Source organism: Branchiostoma floridae, chromosome 11, assembly GCF_000003815.2.
Source record: "Branchiostoma floridae strain S238N-H82 chromosome 11, Bfl_VNyyK, whole genome shotgun sequence".
NCBI lineage: Eukaryota > Metazoa > Chordata > Leptocardii > Amphioxiformes > Branchiostomatidae > Branchiostoma > Branchiostoma floridae.
Window position 1 is genome coordinate 13,280,459 of NC_049989.1, and position 26,314 is coordinate 13,306,772.

Here is a 26,314-nt window from a genome sequence, read left to right on the forward strand (position 1 = left end):
TACTCTTCATATCCGTCGTCCTCTTGTTGCCTGATTATAATCCGTATATCTGTAATTATGCAAGCCTTCAATGTCAGTGTCATTTTTCACATAACTTGTATACGAAGTAGTATAGTCTACGTAAATTGATTGCAATGAAAGAAAAGAATCCGTAAAGGTGACGTTGGCAATTTTTCGCCTCCACAGATTTCAAGAAAAAGGTACTCCAAACAGAAGACGTTTACGTAAGACTTAAGGATGGGACACGATTTAACGTTTGCCTCTGAACGTCCTAGACTCGTTGGTCTAGTGTGCCACTGACTGACTGTGTGTGAGCATTTACAGTACTGTTTTCACACTCACTAATCAAAGACTTGTCACATATGTTCACAGGGCCTCAGGACAACCATCGATGGTTTAGAGTCCAAGATAGAGCAGAAGGAGGTAGGTTAACAATATAGGCCAATGTTGATTTGATCACATCCTCTTGGAACCCCAAAAATTGCAATCTCGCGAATAAAAAAACGTTTGGCAAAAAAAATCCTTCATTATGGAATGCACACTGTACACTACAAAAAATGAGTTTTCTAATTTTCTTGTTTTTTTTTTCCTGTAAGATGCCAGGAAGGCTGAGAAAATGACTGACCGTAAAGAAAAGACTATGGTATACCGAACAATAGATTCTTCTTTTTGGCGACGCCTCAGGGGCTAGCCTAATAGTATAGAGAGAGTCTGTTTGACAAGAATTACCCAAATTCCGAATGTCTGGAATTTTTGCACAGGCATGTGTAGCTGCATCATCCCTTTAGAGGGGACTAACTCGTGACTGGGTTGATCTTCATGATGTTTGGAATGTAGATAGCTTCAGATAAACCTTACATAATTAAATGGTAGTCATGCAAATCAGGGGCTAATTTGCATGATTATGAGGACAGTTTATAGATACATTGCATTTCATTTACATAATTTATGACAAATGCTTTCTTTGCCAAGACCTTCATTCTTATTTAGGTAGAGGAGTTCAACTAATCAATGAGAAACATTTATTATGATAGGTCACTCGTCACAAGATATCACGTTTCTTGTGTGTGTGTACAATGCCCTACAAACAGCCATCGCGTAAAACAATCCTCATACATACAGCCAGGAGGCGAAAGGATAGGACACAAATACAACACACCTACAACAACAATCATTAATACTTACGTAAAAAAAATGACCAAAAACCCTAAATATCATAAATTCTAAGGCCTCTATCAAGAAAGTGAAAAAAACGTCTGGGGGTATTTGCTATTTCTACCACCCTGCCAAGTTTCAGCTCATTTGGCCAAAAAATGCAAAAAAATTAATCCCATTTGAAGATTTGACAGGAGAAGAAGAAACCAAGGAAAAACAATATATTGCAATCCCATACTGTAGTATGGATTGCAATATAAATATTCCACAGAAGAAGACCGTTCACATTTTCTGTACTTAGATTAAACAGCAAATTGTTTTCCCCATGTGGTTCAGGCGGAGCTCCAGACGACCCAAAAAGACCTGCAGGACGTCTTGCTGGAAGTAAGACATGGTTCCGTTTTCTTCCTGGTAAACGTTGTACTCTCTCGCAGTACACACCTCGGACAAGGGTTAATATCAATGGTTAACCAGTCGTAAATGCTGTACGTAGATCTAGGCGTTGTATTGCAGCTGTCTGTATCAGTAAGTGGTAATGACTAACTTGTTGTAAATTCTGTAACGTAACAGCAAGATCTAGGCGCTGTATTGTTACTGTAGTAGCTGTCTACATCAGTAATTGTTGGTGACAATGGTTTACCAGTTGTAAATGATGTGACGTAGCTCATCAAGATCTAGACATTGTGACCAACAAACGGACGTGTCAAATCAATCCTTTACTTTTTCATGCATCTTTTTCATAACTTTTTCCCCGGCAGTTGAACGAGGTAAAAGATGACTTCGAGAGAAAATCTGATGAGGCTATGATGAAACGTGAAGTGGAAATGAAGGTTAGTGCAAATGTTTCATTTGGTATTTCTTGTCTGACATTTTACCTTGTTTAGATACAGCCTTTTTTGTCCCATTTTCATTCCGTACATAGTGACTATCTGCCGTGCGCAGGACCTTCTATGGTCTAAAATGTTGAATGTTTTGACCTCTCCACTATGCGTAGAACATGGAGGACAGGCTCGTCTCCATCACGGCCGAGAGGGAAATCTTTAAGGCAAGTAGCCACCACTTCAGTCTACAACATTGGAACAGAGCCAAACCAGATGTAAACAAGCACTATTGCACACTGACCAAACCAACGACCCAAGTTCAAACATTAAGAATGATTATGACAAAACATTTTAAGCAAAATAGTATTTGTAAATTTTTCCTTTCAACTCTGAAGACTTCTACTGCTTAAAATTTTGTGCAATCACTACAGCAGGGGGCTAGTCTACTGGTAGTGGCGTGCTGTGTTCAACTACCATACTCTTTCCCAAATGCTGAGTGCTAAGCAGAGAAAACAGCATGTACCATTTATAAAGTATTTGGTATATGAATGAATGAACTCTATTGCACGACATTTGTTCATTGTACAATGGAATGCAAGAATGAAAAGCAATTACTAGTAATACAATACTCGTTTCGGCTAAGGTCTATGACTACGGGAATCTGAACGTAAATGACGTATTGACATACTGTGATATATAACTAAACGTTTCAGTCTTTTACAATGTATTCTCTCTTTATTAGAGCGTTACATGTGTATTGGCCAAAGTAAATAGACATGAAGTTGGGATATGAGATAAGTAGATTGAAAATACATGTGTTTGACTTTGGCAATGGTGTACTAATCGTACATATGATCACAGAGGTTGAAAAAGACCTCCTTGATATGATCATATTCATTAATTTTCGTCTAGTATCTTCTGTATAAGCCGGAAATGTCATTAGAAAATGATATTCATCTTTCTTGCATAAGAATTTTGTACTGCACATTTTTTACATATCTTTTGAAATAAATTTCCGGTGCATTTTTTTCCGCGCAATTCTCATGCAGCAATCAAATTGAGACCCTGAATAAACTGTAGTGTACACCGTCTACATTCTAGATGATTGCCACCACCACCCATAGCGACGGCCAGAGCGACACAGTGTCTAACAACAGTTACAGAGACAGCGAGAGAAAGAGAAGAGATGCCACATTCCCCCATAACAACGGCCAGAGTGACACAGTGTCTAACAACAGTTACAGAAGAGATGCCACATTCCCCCACAACAACGGCCAGAGTGACACAGTGTCTAACAACAGAAGAGATGACACCTTCCCCCACAACGACGGCCAGAGTGACACAGTGTCTAACAACAGTTACAGAAGAGATGACACCTTCCCCCACAACAACGGCCAGAGCGACACAGTGTCTAACAACAGAAGAGATGACACCTTCCCCCACAACGACGGCCAGAGTGACACAGTGTCTAACAACAGAAAATATGACACCTTCCCCCACAACGACGGCCAGAGTGACACAGTGTCTAACAACAGAAGAGATGACACCTTCCCACACAACGACGGCCAGAGTGACACAGTGTCTAACAACAGAAAATATGACACCTTCCCCCACAACGACGGCCAGAGTGACACAGTGTCTAACAACAGAAGAGATGACACCTTCCCCCACAACGACGGCCAGAGTGACACAGTGTCTAACAACAGAAGAGATGACACCTTCCCCCACAACGACGGCCAGAGTGACACAGTGTCTAACAACAGAAGAGATGCCACCTTCCCCCACAACGACGGCCAGAGTGACACAGTGTCTAACAACAGAAGAGATGACACCTTCCCCCACAACGACGGCCAGAGTGACACAGTGTCTAACAACAGAAAATATGACACCTTCCCCCACAACGACGGCCAGAGTGACACAGTGTCTAACAACAGAAGAGATGCCACCTTCCCCCACAACGACGGCCAGAGTGACACAGTGTCTAACAACAGAAGAGATGACACCTTCCCCCACAACGACGGCCAGAGTGACACAGTGTCTAACAACAGAAGAGATGACACCTTCCCCCACAACGACGGCCAGAGTGACACAGTGTCTAACAACAGAAGAGATGCCACCTTCCCCCACAACGACGGCCAGAGTGACACAGTGTCTAACAACAGAAGAGATGACACCTTCCCCCACAACGACGGCCAGAGTGACACAGTGTCCAACAACAGAAAATATGACACATTCCCCCACAACGACGGCCAGAGTGAGATGTACGAGTATAACGAGATACGAGCTTCTGCAACAATCCCCCACGGGCGCGAGAGGGTTCCAGAGGCCAGGAGGAACGACCACAAAGGACGGGTAAGTCTTTGACTATCAGTTTATTTGGATCCACAAGTAGGTTTGTATTTCTGTTAGCTATTCTTCCTGTGGTCCCATACTTCAAATACGACAGCACGACAGACAAGGAAAGGAAACTAAAGAACAATCACACTTAAGTACATGAAAAACATATAACTGCAGAAGTCTTGACCTTCATTGTCATGGTATAGTCATTATCCAAGGAGAATTCCTTTCCCCCTTCCCCAAAATGAGGAAATTTTCGCTGAAAATTCTATTTCTTGATATTATTTTTTTAACAAAAAATGACTATTCTACAGTGAAGTAAAATTGGCCAGTTGTTTGGCTATTATGTTTGTTGTTCTCATGTGACTGTTTGAGATGAATGGTCCTTGCAAACATTGAAACTTATCTATCATACAGACTCTAAAACGTTACAACAAAGGACATACAGTACACATTCTCTGTACTTCAGCACACGTCTGTTTTTCCATATGTTTTAGGAGAACCGTATGAGAGATATGGAGACGATCCTTTCAGAAGTAAGACATGCTTTGTTCTTTTTGGTAGACACTGTACTCTCTAGATCTCGTGAAACACACCTCGAACAACGCTCAACATTGACACTGACATTGTAGTTGTCTGTATCAGTAAGGGTTGATGTAAATGGTTAACCAGTTGTAAATGCTGTACGTAACGTAACAGCAAGATCAAGGCGTTGTATTGTAGTTGTCTGTATAAGTAAGGGCTGATGTAAATGGTTTACCAGTTGTAAATGTTGTAACGTAACAGCAAGATCTAGGCGTTGTATTGTAGTTGTCTGTATCAGTAAGGGTTGATGTAAATGGTCAACCAGTTGTAAATGCTTTACATAACGTAGCAGCAATATTTAGGCGCTGTGGCCAACAAACGGACGTGTCATTCAATCTTTTAGTTATTCAGACATATTTTTTATAATTCTTTCCCGGCAGCTCAACAGAGTTAAACATGAAGCCGAGAAACAAAAAGAAAAAATGAAGGTCAGTGTCAATGTTTGAATTTGTTTTTCTTTTCCGACCGTTTCCCTTATTTACATACAGCCTCTTTTCTCGCATTTTCATTCTGTACATAATGGGAATCTTTCATGTGCAGGACATTCTAAGGACTGTAAATGTTTAGTGTTTTGACCTCTCCACTTTCCGTAGATAATGCAAGACAGGCTGTTTTCGATGAAGGCCGAGCGGGAAATCTTTAAGGTTAGTAGCCACCACTTCAGTCTACAACATTGGAACAGAGCCAAACCAGATGTAAACAAGCACTACTGCACACTGACCAATCAATTAACCTGTTTTCCAAGTTCAAACATTAAGGCCAAAAGCAAGCTGTAGTATTTGTAAACTTTTCCGTTCAAACCTGAATACTTCTGTTCATTCATTCCATGAGTTAACTTCATGCTGACGAGGCAAAATGTGTCGGGATAGTTTATATTATCTCGTTAAAATGTCACGTCACTGTGGTGGTCTGATCATCACCCATGGTCTACATTCCAGGTCCTCGCAACATCGTCAAAAAGGAAGCAAGAGGAAGAAGAGCGCCATTCGAACGAACACATCCAAAGGGTAACACTGATTTTTCATCTCATGAAACTAAATTTGATATCAGTTCGATATCCGCTCGAAATAGATAATCGTCGGAAAGTATACATTAAGCTTTATTTAGGAAGACAAAAATTAACATCGAATCAAATACAAGAAGCACCTTTGCATGTAGATACAGCGTTTGATATGTAACTGTAGTTTCTGTCCTGTCAAGAAATATTGAAAAAGTCGTGACAATTCATATCCTGAGTGTGATGTGTGTTTGTATATACAGGCAAGAAGACAGAATCATCGCGAGCAGGTCGCGTACTTGCACCAAGCCTGGCAAGACGCTGCAAGAAGCCCACGTCACGTGTACGATCCGAACTGGCCACCAGAGAATTCCATCAACAGGACAGAAAATGTTTCATGTTTTGACAAAGATACCGACCATGTTAGAGACAAAACATGAATCCATAGCAGTGAGGTTAACGTACTTTAGATTTAGTTCAGATTAGGAAAAATTTGGAGATGAACTGATACATGTAGCAGTTATCAGTGAAAAGTAGTTTTGTTGAGCGGGTACATCAGTAGATGATGCAGTTCCTTGCTTGAAAAACAAAAAATTAATGTGTTTTTTTTACTGCCAACATCTCGATACTCCTGCTGCTATCACCGCTAGATGGCGCTAAAGGGAAAAGTTTGCGGTCCCAAACGTGACTAAGTCTGTACAACCCCTCTCAACTCATAATTATCGATTTCATCACGGTGTAGATCATGGTTAAAACATACTTAGATTTTCATCTCACAGCAGCTCTACCCAGCAAAGGAAAGATCTGTCAGTATTGTTCCCAGGAGGGTACCAGAATTTCTTCGCGCTTTTGAATGTCGATGTATATAGTCTGCTACGATTTGGTCACGATATACCGTAAATAAATAAATGCCCAATCGAATGACATTTCTGAGCGTATGCATGTGTCACCGTCATATTTCAATGTTTTCTTTTAGAAAATGCTATTTTTTAGATCAGCGCAAACCAGGGACACAAGCACGGTGTAGCATTGTTCCTGACGCATCAACCTCGATTACACTGACAGAAGCTGGTGAAGACAAACACCATGTAGTGTTCCTCCTGAACTCAGACGTGAACAACGTTTCAATCAATCCTTTGGATCTGGTCATGACTGCACTTTTTCAATCTTCCTTGTTGTTGCTTTGTCTTGCTTCGTAGCTCTTGCACTACGTAAAAATACATTAAAGAAACCTCATGGCACCGACCAGTTCTCCCATCATACCTACGAGACTGTGGAAGACCGCTAAGCGAACCTTTCGGTAACCGCAAATCGACCCCATACCATCGAAGCTCTAGAATCTTGAAGAAGATGTGCGTTACTTCCGTCACTTGAATTCGATAGTACAACCCGTAAGGAGAAGACAAAAAGTGATTTGAGTACTAAAAATTACTTCCTTACTTTTCTACTGGCCTTGAAATTGAATGAAGGTTCGCTTAGCGGTTACTTCAGGGGACCCTTTAATCGAGAATATCTCGAAAACAAAAGCACGATCTAATTATGCGGTTTATGAATTACAATAGGGTACCAATGGACCTATCTAATCATACCAAGTTCAACCCCCGAAAGATAGTTAAAGATTGCTGATGACCGACCTCCGGTCAGATTTGAACTCTAACCCTGCACATGAAGGTCTCAGAACACAGTTTTTCGCCTATGGGCCTAAAGTGAGGTGGTTCGATTACTCAAAACCTATAGCAGGGTGCAGATACAATTTACAAGAATTTAGTATGTTCAAGTTGAGGGTACAAGCTACAAAATATCTGAAAATGAGCATAGATTTGCCTGCTCGTTTTTTCTATAATGGACACTTTGATTTGACCCCCAGCGCAGGTCATGGAACTGCAGGCGGCATATCAAGGCGCAAATTCCCGCCGGCCGAAAAAGCAACGTAATAGAAGAATAAATACGGCCTTTGCAAGTACTGAGATGCACTATTTCAACCCGAACTACTACGGGGGTCGCGGATGAATACAGTGTGTTATGAGACCTCAAAGTTTCCTTCGATACGCCGATACCATATTTGGAGTGCACACACAGGAAGTGGGTGCAGCCCAAAACTACGAAGGCCCACACGTACAATGTTTACCTGCAGTACTTTGTTTTGTTACTTTGCACCATTTGCGATGATTATAGTGTTTAAATGCTTGCCCGAACGTTCGATGGTACATAGCTTGTAGGTATAGAATTAGAGATGTTTTATTTTCTTATCAATTGCAAATTATCTGCACTTACACACAGGTCGTAGAATTGCATAGTAATTGTGGTTTGCCCTTATCAGACATTAAACTGTTATCCCTGAAAACAGGAAGAAACAGACTACGGCCTTCTTTATTGCTTTCCAGGCTGATATCGTTTTAAGACGACCATTACGCCTGAGGATTGTTCTGACATTTTAAGACGTGTGGTAGTCCGCACACACGCATAAACAGACATACATACCCATAATACACTGACGACTTTAACTTAGACTGCAGTATCGTTCTACATTCAATTCTGAGACGTTAAAAATCCTACTATCGTTCTGCAACTACTTCTCTAACATATTGAATCACAATGTCGAACTCACGTAGAGATGTGATAAAACTGATTGCCATGACTTGGATCCCTCCATTTGGAAGATTGTGAGGTCGAACTACTAGTAAATATTTGGTTTGCCCTCCTGAAGATCTGACTGGAATATTGGGATGAACTGATGTATATGATGAATATGATGTATGTAGCCTTTATTTCGGCCAATTACGATAATGAACTAATTCAACGTTAAATATAGGTTCTAAATACAGATAACAGATAGCTAACGTATGCAACACATGGCACGTTAATATCAACGCCAATGAGGTACTCAAAATTGGTGTCTGAGCAGTTTTCTGGGTGTTTTAGGCGTTTCAAAATGATTTTAATGTATGGACCTAGTAAAATGAAGATAATTTATGCAAATTATTATGACGTCATGATTACATCATCAAGAATTATAAGGCCAGTAGCTCACTTTTAGATGTTCTCATTGGCTTGTAATTCGATGATTTAATCAATAAAAGTACACAAAAATGTACATATAGTACATAGGGTTTACGGAAAAGGCTGGCCTGTCTACCTGGGCTGTCTACCTGGGCTGTCTACCTGGGCTGGCTATCACGTCAGACTACTTGGACCTACGAAAGCCCATTGGGACAAAAGCTGTTTTAGCAGTAGGGGTTGTTTGTGCGCAATGAAGAAGCTATGTGTGAAGCTATTGTGTGTGTTACATAACCCAGAGGTTCTGGGTTCAAATCAGTTGATATGCCACCAATCTTGTTCCCTTGGGAAGGGCTGTTAACACAACTTATCGGGCTTATTGGAGTGGTGGCTAGTTGGTCAAAGGTGTCCAGGAGCTGTTCTTTAGTGGCTGTCAGGGTCCCGGCTTCTGTGCCATACATTAGGATCGACAATTGAATTGTGATGAGCTTGAAATAAGCGTTGCTAAAGTGCAAGGGTCTGGAACTGCTGCCATTTGGTGCTAACTAAGGTGACCTCAATACAACAGCAATTACCCCAGGTGTGGCCATAGGACTTAAGTTTTGAACCACTAATACACTGGGAAGGAAGGACCCCTAGTCTTTTCCGTAAGAGTGGGTCCTATGCCCTATCTGAGGGAGGGCCCTTACCAAAGCTAGATACTCTTTTCTCCACCCTAGTGAAGGGAGGAAAGTCGTGGTAAGAGCCCTTCCCAAGCGCACAAGATTGGTGGCATATCAACTGATTCAAACCCAAAACCTCTGGGTTATGTAACATACACAGCTCCTTCAAACACAGTTGCTTCACAAACAGCTCCTTCACACACAGCTCCTTCACACACAGCTGCTTTACAAACAGCTCCTTCACACACTGCCCCTTCACACAGCTCATTCACATAATAACGCACAGATCCTTCACACATAGCTTCTTCGCTGAGCACAAACAACCCCTACTGCTAAAACAGCTTTTGTCCCAATGGGCTTTCGTAGGTCCAAGTAGCCTGACGTGATAGCCAGCCCAGGTAGACAGCCCAGGTAGACAGCCCAGGTAGACAGGCCAGCCTTTTCCGTAAACCCTAGTACATAATATAGTGAGTTAAAAGATCTACGTGCATTTTTTTTATTTCATTTTGAAATGCTATTTTTTTTATTTACGTCGATAATTTAATTGATATTTAATAACAAATTGCAATGAGTAAGACACTTACCTCAGTCATTCATCTGGTGATGTGCGTAGCACCAACCGCGCAGTCGCGCCCTCAGCCTCACGATTCTTGTTCAAATGGCGAAAATTCTGGTGACGGTGTAACGGCCATGAACCAAATGTTTCAACGGTACCACATGCCCGAATTTAGCAAAGGAACCCCAGAAAGTCCATCATATAAGTCCACAACAGGCGCCACCTCCCTAGACTACAAGTGGTATCCAAATTATGAAGCTAAAGAGCAAATTCGATTCTCAATAAGTACAGTCACGTCGGTGTGTTTTGATTGTCCACCATCTTGGAAATTTCCAATTCTCGTACCCAGGACACTGTGAGAGAAGAGGGCTCATCATGTGACTTTAAACCGTTTCGTTTATAGCAAACAGAAGATGTATCTAAACATAGTAGGGCAGGTAGACTTTTATGTATATGGCTCTTCTAAGGTATTTGGTCTACGTATGAAATTGTTACCCACAACAACTTCTTCCAAATGGAGTGAGTAGTAGTAACTTTTTTTTTAGATGACAATGAGCTTTATTACTTTATTACTCGTGCATCCCTACATGTTTCAGTGTGGTTTTAAGTATGGGGCCCGTACAAGCTTCCCGATATAAATTCCTTTCCCGTCATTTTTCCTCTCCTGGCGTATTCACCTACGAACTCCACAAACGAATGAATGAAGGCTCACCTAGGGGGTTACCGCTAGCGCTACGCGAACCCTTCGGTAACCGCAAAAAAAGCGAACCCTTACGTTTGGACTTCAGGAATTCCAAACAAAGTGTGCGTTACTTTCAACACTTGAATATCATAGTAAAAGCCGTAGGCAGAAGGTAGAAAGTCATTTGAGTACCAAAAATTACTTTCTTACTTTTCTACAAACGAATGAAGGCTCACCTTGGGGCTAACCGCTAGCGCTAAGCGAACCCTTCGGTAACCGCAAAAAACTAGCCTGGATACCATGCCCCAACCTCAAAATATATCTTTTGTGTTGGGGTCCGGCAGGATGCCTATATATAGGTCAAACACTGCAGAAACCAACTAAATGACACACAATTACACGGTGTCCGTAAGGTGTGTTGCCCCGGCCAGGCTCTGAAGCCACAAATTTGTCCCGGTGGACTGCCGGGCACTACGGGGCTACCAATCGGTGTTTTCACGGGTAGACCACAACGTCTATTAATCGCCGGGCCCCGGGTTTATCTTAACTCTGAGCTAAACAATGAATAAAAAAAATACATCCGATAGCTGCATGGCGGCCCACGGGGTCACACCCGAAATTGCCCCCAAACATCCCATAAAGTACCTTGCGGAACCCCTTTATCACATTCTGACCGAAGCAGAACACAACACAACACAACACAACACAACACAACACAACACAATGCAACACAACATAGCACCACACAACACAACACAACGCAACACACCACAACACAACACACGTACGGTTACAGGTTTGTACGCTCCTTGTCAACCTTTGATAGCGAACATATTGTACCTAGATAAAAATTGAAGAGATGGATAAAATAACAGTCAGCGTTAAGTTGAATCACTAAATTCGCCGTGTCAAAGGGGGCGAATGAAGTGTTAATGGTGGTTACAGTTTGCGGTTGAACTATAGTACTAAATATATCAAATGCACGGCCTTGCACCGACTAGCGATTCGGCAAGCCTACTACAGGACAGAACGTACAGTCGCTTTCGGTCGTGCTGGCGTGATCAACTGTCACTCTATATGGGGTACTACGTAAAACAACGGTTACCGTAAAATATGTATTCACTGTTTGATGATCGGTTTTGTTAGTTGTCGTGAGAATTCACCGTGTGTATTGTATGGAGAACTAGGAGGAGAGGCGGGCAGAAGACGGAACAGAAATCTGAATTTTAGGGATTTGTTACGTTCTCCATAAAAGAGAGAACATAAATCCACCGCAGAAATCTCAAAATTAATTGTATGTGGCGTTCTTCAACCGTTGATCTCAATGATGTACTGCTATAAGAGTCAAAATGGAGGAAAGGGCTCAATTTACACACCACCTGTATGACGTCAGGTGGCTCCGAGGATCACCGTTGTTCTCCGTTCCATTCTTGCCGATCATGACGTCATAGCGTTCCATTGTTTATCGTTCGAACAACGTTTACGTGGTTACGCATTCGGAAAGCCGGAGTTAGCCAGATATGGCGTTGATCCGTAAGTTCCGAAGTGAATCAACAAATGTTGAAGCTACTAAAGTGTGCCTGAACACAGGTAAGGAATTGTGGAAGACGTAAGCTTAATGTAACGGAGTTTCTCAGTCCGCTAGAATGACACTAGGTTATTTTTCTTGTTAATCCGACTCACCGAAGTTTGTGGGTATGAATCCGTTGTTGTTACAGCCTTCACTGCTTGACTACCTGAACAGCGCGTGTTTCTAATGAGAGCATTGCGTAGGTCCTCGCACCAGAAACACTTCGTACTGTAGGCTCGGGTACTTGGAACGAAATGGAGTGAAAAGAAAACACTAGTACATTGAAATGTCGCAATGTAAACTCCAAACTTTGGAGGCTGCAAGTTATTCTACAGTGGTTACCTCACAGACGATACGGTACGTTAGCGGTGTCGCTGTCACTACACGAAAACCCGAATATCTGGGCGGTTTGGGGACTGCATATGTTCCGTGAATCCTGGTCTATCCAGGCATGTGCGGTCATATCCTGATATGACAAGAGCGGGTACTGCATATTACCGCTAACCCCCGCACATCCAGTAATAAGGGAATATGCGGCCCATGCTCACGTGTCGTGTCTTGAGTAATTCCAAACAAGAGACCATCTTGTGGCCCAGCGATTTGACTGAGCGCTCAACGGCTTTAATCGGTAAAAACGAATCTTTTAACGTAACGTTTGGCGTGTTGTCTTTTAATCTTAATTTTACGTTTTGCATGATATACCTATCATAAAGTCAAGGGTACAACACAAATCCAATGTAGAACGCAGGGCCGCCGCCGACATACGGCAGCTTGAGTGACATACCCGCTTGAATTATCAACGATACCTTGAAAGTCTAAGAGAACAAAAAAAAAAAAAACTAAAAGTACCTAAGCGGTATTGTGTGTTTTCACCTAAGCAATAAAAACTAAAAAGATCCAGGAAACCGGATCTCAGTCCGTGATGAGTGAGGGAAAATGTCTCGTCAGTTTATATGGATATGACCGCTGGCGTTCTGGTTGTTTGTCCATTCTTTCAATAGTCGCTAGGTGTCACTTTTTGAGTGTTCAGTGTAGATGTATATAGCAAAGATATTCTCTGGATCCGTATGGCCAAAGAACTGCTTGGCCTGTCCAGAGATGTATTCATATGTAGTGCCTATGTCAGTCCTATACACTCCTCGATTCACAAAAGGGCCGAAGAGTCTATATTTGATATATTAGAACAGGACGTGGCGCGTTTCACGTCCAGAGGATATGTAATTCTCGGTGGAGATTTTAATAGCCGGTTAGGCTCCTTAAAAGATTTCCCCGACGAAGTCCCAATCGATTCTGAATTTGAACCACAACAAATCCTTCAAAATCTTGACATCCCTAGAAATTTTTCCGACAAAAACTCGCCCAACACTTTCGGCAAAGATCTGACTGATTTATGCTGCCAATCCGACCTACGAATTCTAAATGGGAGAGTCCTAGGAGATCTAAGCGGCCGATTCACCTGCTACCAGCCCAATGGCTGTAGCACAGTGGACTATGCCGTAGCTAGCAGTAACCTCTTTCACAACATTAATATATTCAAAGTTCACTCATTAACAGAATTTTCGGACCATTGTATGATATCGCTAAATCTTAATTCACTTATTCATGAACCCCTAAACGAAACAAGAAAAACAAAAACAAATACGCGACCTTTTCCAGACAGGTTTGTCTGGGGACTGGACTCGCGCGAAAAGTTCACAAATGCTTTACGCAGCCATGCTATATCGCAGAAGCTGGAAAATTTCATATTGTCTACTCACCAAACCCCAAAAGCAGACGTTGAGAAAGAAGTATGCGAATTCCATGAAATTCTTAAGATAGCAGGTAATATGTCATTACAGGTAAAGCATAGCAAGAAACGAAAAACATTAAGAACGAATAAAAAGTGGTTCAACAAAAACTGCTATGAGGCCCGCCAGGAGCTCCGAAATATACAATATTTACTACAACGAAACCCAAAGAACCCTTTTATCAGAGGCAGCTATTTTAGGAAGAAAAAAGAATACAACAAACTAATCCGAAAGCGCAAAAAAGACTATGAAACTGACTGCTTAATGCAACTCCAAAATCTTCAGGAAAGTAATCCAACCGCCTTTTGGAATCTGCTTAAACAACTTAAAAATACAAACTCCAACCCCCAAGAAGAAATTCCGCCTGACTCCTGGGTAAACCATTTCAAGACGTTGCATGAGAAACGTAGGATTGAGAAACAGAATTTTGACACCGTATTTGAGAAGAAAATTATAGACAAACTAAAGATATTAGATGAATGTAACACAAAGCAAGGGCCTATGGATTACCCAATTACAGAATCAGAAATTAGTTGCTCAATAATGGCTCTCAAAAATAAAAAAGCGAGCGGCGAAGACATGTTAATTAACGAAATGTTGAAAGCAGGACACTACATACTATTACGACCTCTTGTTAAGTTATTTAATCGCATTTTCTCAAGTGGAATATTCCCACAAACCTGGTCAAACAGCTATATAGTGCCCATATACAAATCAGGAAGAAAAGACGACACTAACAACTATCGCGGTATTTCCATTTCGAGCTGCCTCGGAAAACTGTTTACCTCTATACTAAACAGAAGAATCTCCTCTTTTCTCGAGGAAAACGAAATATTCAAACCTAATCAAACCGGATTCCGGAAAAACTACAGAACATCAGATAATATATTTGTCCTGAAAACATTGATATCCAAATACACGCAATCAAGAAAACAACTCTTCGCCTGCTTCGTGGACCTATCTAAAGCATTTGATTCGATTTGGCATGAGGGCCTTCTATTTAAAATTCTATCAAATGGCATTTCCGGCAGATTTTTCGATATAATAAAAAGCTTATACAGTCAGTCCGTAGCAAGTGTTAAAACCAACATAGGGTTGAGTGAAAAGTTCCCTGTCAAGATAGGAGTCAGGCAGGGTTGCGTTCTAAGCCCTTCGCTGTTTAATCTGTATGTAAGTGACTTGGTAGGTGAACTGAATGCGGGGGATTTTGATGCGCCCCTGTTAAATAAATCCAGTGTATCAAGTCTATTTTATGCAGACGACCTCGTTCTACTATCAACTAGTCAAGATGGCCTTCAACATGCAATAAATACTCTAGGCCGCTACTGCAACAAATGGAAATTATCAGTGAATCTAAATAAGACAAAAATTATTGTATTTAACAAAAAGGGACATATGTTTTCAAATGTCAAATTCCACTTACTCAACAAAGACATAGAAATAGTTTCCTCTTACAGCTATTTAGGAGTGGTGTTTACAGCTGGGTGCAACTTCACCACAGCAATGAAAGCACTGCAAAAAAAGGCTTCCAGGGCTCTGTTCAGCATCAAAACAACCCTGGGAGACTGCAATCCTTCAGTATCAGTGTATTGTAAATTATTTGACGCCTGCGTAGTCCCAATATTGACTTACGGGGCAGAGGTATGGGGCAAGAGCGGATTGAATGACAAGTCTCCCATCGAACAACTTCACCTTAAATTTTGTAAATCAATATTAGGCGTAAGAAAAAATGCGAGTAATCTTGCAACAAGGGCAGAACTAGGAAGATATCCCCTGTGGATCGAAGTTTACACAAGATTATATTCATATTACAAACGATTAGTTAATGAAATACCAACAAATAGCCTACAATATGAAGCTTTCCTTGTTCAACGGGACTTGTACAAACGTAAAATCCCATGCTGGCTATCCAATGTTAGTAAAATCCTGGAGGAGTCTGGTTTTGCCTACCTTTTGCTGAACAGTAATCACAACACTTCATTCGCTCAGTCTGAAGTGAAACAAAGACTGAAAGACACCTTTCTTCAAAACTTTCACTCAGATCTTAACTCTTCTGGCATGAAGGAAACCCAAGGAAATAAGCTAAGAACCTACAGAAAATTTAAGCAATTGTATGAAAGAGAAAAATACCTGGATATAACAAATTTTAGCTATCGCCGAGCCATGACTAAACTAAGGATCAGCGATCACCCATTGGAAATTGAAGCCGGTAGATACAACCGAACTCCTCCTAATGATAGACTATGTATATTTTGCGATAAGAACCACATGTATGTAGAAAATGAAATACACTTTGTCCTAGAGTGTTCACTGTACAATGATCTGCGCAACACATTCATTAATGCTACACATGTAAATCAGAAATTTGCACACATGACGAAGGAAGATATGTTCAAATATCTCATGTCATCATCTGACCACGATATACTAGAAAATCTCTGTAAGTTCATCTACAAATGTTTTAGGAAGAGAGAAGATGCATATAAACTATAGTATGTGAAATTGTATAACTTTGCGTTTACTACCTTTTGTACCAAACTGACTGCATTTAGCCCCAACGGGGCATGAATATGCAATAAACTTCATTGTCATTGTCATTGTCATTGTCATTATAATAGTGGTGTCGAAACTGCCAAACAAAATTATCGTTTTGTATCATATTCTTTCCATGTCGTTATGAAGTATTCAAGATACTAGTACTCGGTAGTCCATATTTATAATTGGGATGCGTGTACGTTAGGTTTGTTTTGCCTTCCATTCACCTAAACATTCCATTCTAGAACATTCCCAATGAATAGGCTACAGCTTTTATACGATCTTTTACCTCCCAATAAATCTGTTTCCGTTTCCGTTTTTCTTGCAAGTGTTTGCTTGGAGAAAACATAGCTCGGGAATCTGCGGATAGATATCAAATTATATTTGTAGGGTCACGAAAACGAAGGTCAAGTTTAATAGACAATGGACTTTCCACGGTACTGCAAGGGAATTTCCGGTTTTGAGCTTTCATGTTCCTGACATGCCATGGTCGCCATGTCGGAAGTTCATGGCAAATCTTACTGTAGACATGGTGGACTTGCCGATAGCTTTCATTGAAGGTTTTCCTGTTTCACTGAAGTTTTTTGGCGACGCCTCAGGGGCGGAGGCATTTTCTACAGTATTACGATCGCTTTGAAAGAATTTAGAAAATTCCACGAACGCATTCCCTTGGGAATTGATTTTTGGCTATACTCGGGGGGTGTCGTTCTTTGTTAGTGGTATTTGAGGACTATTCTAGCTGTTTATTTTTCTTTGTTTAGGCATTCTTTGTGTCAGGATTAATGATTTAAGGAACGGTCTTTTCACATAACCGGGAATGACTGCAATCCTTGCACATCATAGGCAGTTCACTCTGTTACAGATTGTTACGATGTTTCGCATGCTTATGAATATCATAATGAAGATCAATATGTCCCAGCTTTTATTTCTTATATAAGCTTGTGCTTTTTGCAATTTGGAATGGAATGCTTCAAGTGGTTGTCGTTTGGAGCTATAGAAAGGATGATTTTGAGGGTAGAAAAATAGCTTTCGCCTTTGTCTTTTGAGCTTTGGGATGATATGCTTTCACGGGGTCAAAACAAATAATGAAGACGAATATGTCAGTTTTATGTCGATATCTATAAAATATAAAGTGAAGTGATTTCAGGTAATTGTCGTTTGGAATTGAAGCTGGTGTGTTACGCCGAAGGGCGGTTATACCGGCTATTTTTTATTAGATACATATTAAGTAAAGCCTGATTGTGAAATGTTAATAAGTCACATATTTCAAACAAGTCATGAAACCAATGGATTTCACGTTGTTTAGATTCTGCTTTGAAGACTATGACTAGCACAGCTAGAATAAAGGAAGGACGCAGAGACAAGGTTTTCCGTACACTTGGCACGGGAGACTGTTTAAGTGTTTTGATGTTACTACATAATGCTGACCCCGCTAACTTCGGTCACAGGTTGGATACAGAATAATTGTACTGAACATTCCTATGGCGGTTCTCTCCTTTACTACATCCATCTCCGGTTTGATTCGGTCCGTCGTCGCTGAGGTTAACCTTATGTACGGTTCTTTGATACACATGCACAATCAACTACTACTGCAATGTATACCCAGTACACTAAAATGCACAGTAATGGTATAAATCACCTCAAAACTAGTCCGTGAATTCTCTAACTAGTTTTAGGTTCACTATGGTTGTAGCAGCACAATCGATTGGCTATTCTAGATCTGCTACTGGTCTGGCACTCCCCTCTCATTATCTTCCTCCTGTCGACGGTGCTGTTCTGGGTGATTTGTAGCTCCTTCCCGACTTTATAAGGCACACGGACGTCTATTCCGGCTCCTTCAGTGATGCAGCTCGTCTCACTGACTTGCACGGACTCCACTGACTTTCCCTGTCGTGGTAGGAGTCCCTGTGCACGTTGTGGCGGAACTGCGTCGTCCTGGTGGACACAGGTACGGGTGTCAGGAACACCTTGACGTTGTCACTCGTGTCCAGTATGTATGGTCAGTCTGTTGGGATCGAGAGAAAACACAGAGATCACATTGCCCGTTTCAAATACTTAACGGATACACTGATACTGAAAATAGCGGTTTCTTCCAATTGAAAGCCAACTCATAAATTTGACACAGTCGTTGTACGGCTGTTTGGATGCTCGTCACAGCTAAGATATGTTGTAGGCAGAGAGAACAAAAATAAACGAAAAGAGTCGCAGTATGTGGCGTGGCGGGGTTGTGGAGTCATGGTGAACATCTTTACGGGTGCCAGGGATATTTTGTCTTCGTCGCTCTAAGGACACACACTCATCTCAACATGATCACCTTGGCTGATTGATATATTCCAACAAGTCTGCATTGATTACATCCCTATGTTTGCGCTTTCATCAGGCGTACTCACTCACATCTCACTGACCGGTTAAGTCCTCCCATCAGCAAGGCAGTCGATGGAGCCCTGGAGACCACGGCGGTTTGATCTGACTTCTACACTGTACATGGGCAAAACATTGAAACTTTCAACTGTCTCTGACAATGGGATACAAAGTAAATGAAATATTTACAAAGAAGCTGTGGTATCCATCTAATCAAGTTACAAATATTCCAGTCTGCACAAGCTGCCCAAATATTAAGTCTCCAGAACCTAGCTATAGGAGACACTTTCTCCGACTTTGGGCAACAAATCCCTCTAAACAAATAAACCAAAATAAATCAAAAATCAATATGAACTAACAAGACGATATTACAACGGACATACAGAAGCAACATACAAGTAGACACTGACAAATATGACAGAAGATTTATCCTTCTCAGACGAAGGAAAGCCCATGGCAACCAAGTTCCCATAATATATATATACTAAATATAAAAAAGTTTAATCAGGGGCTAGCCTAATAGTATAGTGTGTGTCCGTTTTGCCTACATGCATGTCAGGAATTTTAGTATCGTATGCCATATGTCCAAGAGTCCCATCATGAAATACAATATATTTATAAACTCTTCTCAGTTAAGGAAATTAGCTCTTGAGAGCATGATTTGATTTTGATTAGATAAATCATTATTCAAGCTATATACATGCCAAAAGTCATGAAGATTCTTCAACTGTATCTTGGGCAATGCTCTTCCAAAGTCTCAAACAAAATCCGCCCCTTCTATACACAAACGACTTTCGTCTTTGAGATTAGATATGCTTGTACGTCGGAACGCAGATATTTCGGAACATAGGGATTGAATCAATAATCATTTCTTATAAGATACGACCTAAAACTGTCCCGAATTCAATGAGTTTCCATCCGTCTCTTTGATTAGCTATGATGCTAAATCACAAATACGGAATACTGTATGTTTGTGTTTTGATCTCGACCACACGCGGTCTCCCCGCAGCCATTCCAGCTTAATTAGTACCAGACATGCCGGATGGTCCGGTAAATCACGACAACACACAATCGTTAACAGATCAAGAAATAACATTGAATATAGTTGTTACTCCAAAGGAGAAAAATATTTTATCATCATCTATTCATCAATGAAATGATATTTACCCCCAGTTAGGCGTGTTGCTTGTGCGAATATTGAATAAAACATACAAACTCTTCCAAAAACACATCTCATAAACGTCTTGCTAAAGGGAAAAGAAAAACTAATAAAACACTAAAATGTTTAAAATGGAGGTTTCTAACTGAAGCCTCCTTGTTGTTATGCTGTATAATCCTTTTGAATAGATAGGGATATTTCCATCACACAGGTTCTGTCCGCAAATAAGTAAACATTACACAATCAATCGCAGATGTCAGCAGCGGCCGGACACACACATTCTTCAATTTCTTGGGTATATTTCGTGTATATGGAAAACTTAAAACGTGTGTATATCACCATCATAGTACAGGACGGCTATAATCAAACATTAGACTGTACTTACGAAGCCATGACCTCTTCGAGCCGCGTTTCGTCTCCAACTGATATTAAAGTTCGGCGGTTGTCTTTTCATATACATCCCTCCGCTGCTGACCTGGGCAGCTGTATACCAACCAATAAATCACAGAAAACAATGATCATAATCCTGACACTGGTCAAATACATATGTATATCACAAAAAATAAATACGAACATCTAAAACCTTCGCGTGTTTGTACTACTTTGGACAGCGCTTGTGTACCTCTGATCTGAGGATGCATGCGCCTGCTCCCTAAGATCTGATGGCGGGAGTGAGTGGGGATCCCACGTGTAGGTTAGACCCTGGGAGCGACTGCATCCAATTAACAACTTTGATCCCCGGGGGGCCCAAAGATCCACTATTAGATCCGGGCCAGTTCTACACAAACCAAATGTTGTTTTGCCAGTCCTACTTGAATACTACGTAATCTAGAATCAAATCAATGTGACTGTACACAGATGACATTAACAGTTTCAGTGAACACAATTTGAAGACCAAGAAACAAATCTATCTTTAAATTCAATTTTTATACTCTACAATCGTATACACCCTGAGTGTGGCCCGATCATACCGTAATCCCCTATGGATAAACCTATTGTTCGAATGATGTACCACGTATCAACTGTATTTCTCTACGTCAAATAAAATTTTGAACATAAAACAACACAGAAACAGATCAAACGTCAAAAGTATGGATGTTAGGTAATAAGATTCCCTTCTTCTTTTCTCCCAAGAAATTTCTGCCAAACCCGAAGAAAAAAGAAAATAATATACACAGATCATGCATGCATGATCATGCATTCTTGGTCTATGGACATCCCAAAAGTTGAAATGGGGCAAGTGATGGGCTTTGTTACACACCCAACAATACTGTTGAATGACCGAGTCGGAATAGATCACAAGTAACTTGTTTGTTGTTGTTTTTTGTTTTCGCGCAAATCACCAGGAGAGATAATCAACAACACATCGCCGAGAACAAAAACTCTTGTACACGAAGTCGGCATTAGTCCTTGAATTATGAGGCATATTGGGGTACAAGTACAGACGAAAATGTGTCATAAAATTGCGGTGTATTTAACAGTAACCGGTACTACAAATCGCTTCCGACTTCCGCCTTATTCTATACAAAAAAAGCATTGTTTAGACCAACTTTCCGGTACCGATTTTCACTAACCTGGGGTAGTTCCTCGTCTTCCAGATACCTTGAGGCGAAACTACTGGCCCGGCTACGTGCACCAACATCATCCTCGGGAAAAACACTTCTTCGACTAGCGGCATTTTGTTTGTATCAGGCGGGAGAACTGGGACAGTGTGCCCCGGGACACTTGTCTATAGTTAGCAAAACGAAGATCACATGACTCGGAGCACGCACGCTCAAACGGGGTTCAAACATGACTCCGAGCACGCACTACTTACAGGTACATGTCAGTGCGTGCTCGCGGGGCTCAAACGTAAGAATTCTCATAGATCACGTAAAAGACCTGCAAGGGTTCACCATCAAAGCAGTTTTTTTTATTAAACTGAAATACAGAAACTTTCTATTTCTTGCAGAAAAGATATTACAGGTAATAAATAAGACACAAATACTGGGTAATAGTATGTTCATGTTCATGCTACGATACGTGTTGTTTACATGGTGACAAGCAGCTTTATTACCCTTTGAGATATTCATGGGTGTAATATTTTCACCTGTGTATGTATGTCTGTGATTGTTTGTGTCAACTCAAGATAACTAAAGAACTGTTGCTGAATGGTGAATGATTTTGCTGTGTTGGTGGCGTGTGACAAAAACGGAAATAATTACGGGAATCTTCGGCCCATAACGGCTTCACTTGGAACTGCAGCGAACCATGTTTTTTTTTATATCTCGTGTTCTGAATAAGCCGTGGTTACGATTGATGGTTGGTAGATAGCTGTTGTGCTAGGAAAGAAGGGCATACGTTTGGGCCCCCAGCGATTGGTGTTGAAATTGCAAGGTAATTTTTGTCAAAACTTTCCGAAGACGATTACTCAAGAAAGAAATAACGGATTTTCATGATTTTTGGTCTGTATGTAGCTTAGACAAATGAAATGAATGTTGTACAAAATGAAATACAAATTATGCAAAATAGGAGGTCATTTCCAGAATTAATGTGAATACGATATATCAGGGCCAATTCCAAAGGTCTGTACAGTGGCAAGTTGACCAAGTATATGACTGTGCGGACGCCTTCTCTATCTCACTCTTGCTTTTCTTAAATAACTACCCGTCTCCTATATCCTGTAGTTTAGGGCTCCGGGCTCGTCCTTCTACTCCCCGCTTGGCTAAACTCGAGTGAGAGCATATGGTGTGCTCTGTATTTAGACCCTTCCTCTCGCAAAGCATCTCGGGATAGTACTCAATTCCTTATCCCTTTGTCCTCTGTTCGGATTTAGATTTGTGTCGACATATCGGGGGCCCCAATTTTACCTATATATAAACTACGTTCCCCCTTACCCCCCATTCCTTCTCTAACTGTAATGACAACACAACACCCTGCTCAAGTCTAGTTCTTTTCTAAATGTTTCACTTTATCTCATACATTCGGATCCATATGCATCGTGTTTGTTTGTTTGTTTGTTTGTTTGAACCTTTATTTATTCATGAAAGCTCAAATCGGCCTGCAGGCCGCTTTTCATTGAGGTCATGAGGGAAGAGGCAAGGGTCAGACAAAGTATATAACAGAGAGTGTCTTTGCGTTACAATCATAACTTTACAAACTTCTAATTTTTCTAGGGAACGCCAACCGTTGAACGGCGTTGATAACAATCTTGTCCTGAGCATGATATGGTCTTGTCATTTAAGTGGCAGATAGCTTCTGTTGGGGCAGGTTTGAGCCCTCTAACTGATTCTGGAACTGTAGGGGCATAGTTGTCAAAACGTAGACAACTGACAATTACCTAGGGTCTGTATGCTCCTTCCCGTAAGGCCTGGTCAGGCTATTTTGATTTCCCATAATTCGCAGGGAATCTATTTCATTTGATGTAAATCATACGGAGGAAGTGATTATTTTCCGTAAGTGAATTTTAGTCAGGCCTTCCAATTTTTCGTGAGCCGTAGCGGAGACGGCATTACTATAATACACCATTATGGAACTTTCCATTTTCTTATTAGTAATGCAAATGGGGTCTTCAATTTGCATAATTGTCATCACTAGATGTTTCCCTCTTTCTCTGTTACATCCGCCGTGTGTTTGAAAGTGCTGTTATGAAATCCAATAGATGTATTACATTTTCTTATTACTTATGCTGATAAAGATACTGATTTTCAACATTATCATCTACCTAACGTCGCCGGGGTGTTTTTAAACACCACCCTTGTTTCCGTTTTGTTGAAAGTTTTGATGCGATTTTACAAGAACGATGCCCTGTTCATTCTGAGAGTTTGATGTGTGTGTCCTTGTCCTACCTAGTCCCTTGACTTCCTGACCGTTGGGGTTACAAGGTAGACGTTAATAATAATTATCTTACAAGCTCGGTGATGTTGCGTAAGTAGTTAAATTTGAAATCACGGTAGTAGTAGTAGGATGAGCTCATTCTTTCACTTTGAAATGCTCCTCTTGAACTACGTCAAGTATAGACGTTCTGTGCCTCCTCACAGACAAGTTCGTGTCAATCAGCGAAGTGAAAAGTGAGATTTTGAAGATGAAGGAGACCAACTACCAACTGAAGAACTCCGTCCTAATCTTGGTGAGCACATGTACAGATCTATATGACAGTTGAAAAACTTCAATATGTATTCTATCAACACAGATGAGCTTTCATGCAAATATTCTCGTGCTTTTTTGCATGCTCAATTTATCATTGTAAGGACAGCTACATTGTATCTCTCGTACTATGCTTTTAAGTGAGTGAAAATCCTGACGTTTAGTTCAGTCCATCCTCTGAGAGGTGACACCACAAATTCCTGTCCAGCATGTTTGATGGAAGTTTAACTTCTATGTTTTGTTGTTCTAATTTTGTTTCTTCACAAGATCTACAAGAAGAAGCATGTTTGCCTCGCTGTCATGATTACCATGTGTTGAAAACAGTTTACGGTTCGGACTTAAGTCATGTAAAAGTTCACGTGTAGTCAGAAGATGCTCTTTCTGCTACTCTATTAGTGCCTGTCTTGATCAGGAGTGGACAAGTAATTTTTAACGGTTCAAAGGATGATGTTCAACCAAAACCTGTATCAGAAATGCTTCTATTACTTGTAAAGAATCAAGGAAAGAGAAGAAAGCAAGGATAGAGACAGGAAACGGAAAGACTGAACAAAATTCAAACGAAGGAAAAAGGAAAGAAAGAGATGAAAAGGTTACTTAAAGATGGTACAAATATTAACTAGCAGATTGGATTGTTTTGTCAGATTCTTTTCTTATAAATCCATTGGACAAATTTTGTTCCATCTTTCTCATTCACAGACCCGGTCCAGTGATGAGATGAGGCGAGAAGCTGTTAAGCAGCAATCGGTGAGTAGTTTTGACAAACACGTGGTCGTTACATTGTGATGCGGTTACGCCACCTGACTTGTTACAAGGCTACGCTATTTTTTTATCCTAATGTATATTACCTCATATGGTTATTGTGATGTTTTGATTGAGAAAAGCAAACTTTTGTATCCTGTTAATCTGATTTACCTTATGAGTTCTATGTTGGTAAACTTAATCTATTCCTTATATTTTATGAATGTATATTGATTGTTTGATGTATTTGTTTGTCATAATTTTGAAGACAATCAGTTTGCTGAAGAAGACCCACAAGGACATACTCGAGAAGAAGGACGAGGTAAATATCATCGTGGGTATGATAAAAATCGTAGTCATCATAAGGCAACACTCCTTTCTATGGCCAGCTTTAAAAATGTCCAGTCGCAAGTAAATCAACAGTTCATATTTTGCTTAGCATTTTCTTTTACCAGGGTTGCTCTTTTATTATTTAACTGAGTACTAATTTTCATAGATTTTCAGCGACAAACCATCAACTTATACGACGCTGTATTTATAACTTATATGACGTTGTATTTATTTTGTTCATCTGTGGTGATATATCATAGACCATGGAATTGAAGTTTTGCTCTAACACATAAAGTCAGTGAACATTTTGTTTCGGTAGAAAATGCAATTGTTCTATCATGCCGTATTGTTACGGCTTTAAGTTGACTAACCATGACTACATCGAGTGGTACCTTTAGCAAATAGATTGGATAGAAAAAAAATATGTGGAATGAATTCACCTCATACTCCATAGAAAAAAAGCTTAGAGTGGTCATAATTTCCTGTTTATTAATATCTATCGTGCTTCATCGTTGTCGACATGTCATATTTTTCCACATTGTTCAGGAACTAGCAAATCAGAGAATCGCAGTCACTGCACAAAGAGTAGCTCAGGATGCCCTGACAAAGGTAAGAACTAATCTAGATTTTCGCTTGTAGATGAAAGAATTTGATTCATTCTCTATCCACTAGCTATAGTGGCTACGACCGCTTAGAGACCAAGGATTTCCCAGATTCCCCAACGAAATTTATAGATCAACAACGATCACTTTTGAGTCTTGTGTGTGTGTGTTTTTTTTATATCTTACGTACTACGCACAAAAAGCGGTTCAGGAAGCTATTGGGGTTTCAACCAAACCTGAAGAATCACTTTGTTTAGAAAAGCCGGAAAAGACACATACCCAACTTCCCTAAATTCACAGAATCACTTTGTTAAG

General features: G+C 40.6%; 3 protein-coding genes and 1 long non-coding RNA gene across 16 annotated transcripts in view; 1 reads left to right on the forward strand and 3 right to left on the reverse strand.

The window, feature by feature from the left end:
* LOC118426517 (kelch-like protein 21) overlaps positions 1-10,441 on the reverse strand; it is a 29,192-nt gene extending 18,751 nt beyond the window's left edge. Inside the window, exon 1 of the mRNA XM_035835974.1 lies at positions 10,139-10,441. The gene's annotated coding sequence lies outside the window, so the exon portion shown is untranslated. The remainder of the gene's footprint in view (positions 1-10,138) is intronic.
* The window catches only part of LOC118426514 (coiled-coil domain-containing protein 157-like), a 1,184,186-nt gene that overhangs the window by 554,583 nt on the left and 603,289 nt on the right, over positions 1-26,314 (reverse strand). The gene's annotated exons all lie outside the window — the stretch shown is intronic.
* LOC118426528 (myosin heavy chain-like) overlaps positions 1-26,314 on the forward strand; it is a 137,274-nt gene that overhangs the window by 8,104 nt on the left and 102,856 nt on the right. For 5 of the 10 annotated variants that reach the window (XM_035835996.1, XM_035835998.1, XM_035835997.1 and 2 more), the window contains exons 1-5: positions 12,234-12,382; positions 24,224-24,312; positions 25,026-25,073; positions 25,336-25,389; positions 25,944-26,006. The exons of 1 other annotated variant lie outside the window; for it this stretch is intronic. In XM_035835996.1, coding sequence (XP_035691889.1) covers positions 12,313-12,382; positions 24,224-24,312; positions 25,026-25,073; positions 25,336-25,389; positions 25,944-26,006 — 324 coding nt within the window. In that variant the 5' untranslated portion in view covers positions 12,234-12,312. Of the gene's footprint in view, positions 1-12,233; positions 12,383-24,223; positions 24,313-25,025; positions 25,074-25,335; positions 25,390-25,943; positions 26,007-26,314 lie in introns of those variants that run through there. 4 more of the 10 variants (XM_035836002.1, XM_035836005.1, XM_035836004.1 and 1 more) reach the window with 1 other exon arrangement.
* Positions 18,046-23,950, reverse strand: LOC118426569. 3 transcript variants are annotated; one of them, XR_004832416.1, is made up of 4 exons: positions 21,779-23,950; positions 20,590-20,687; positions 19,090-19,162; positions 18,046-18,689 (listed from the first exon to the last, which is right to left on the reverse strand). It is a non-coding gene; the product is annotated as an uncharacterized LOC118426569 (long non-coding RNA). The 3 variants fall into 3 exon arrangements; XR_004832414.1 differs by having other exon boundaries at positions 20,590-23,950; XR_004832415.1 differs by having other exon boundaries at positions 19,079-19,162; positions 20,590-23,950.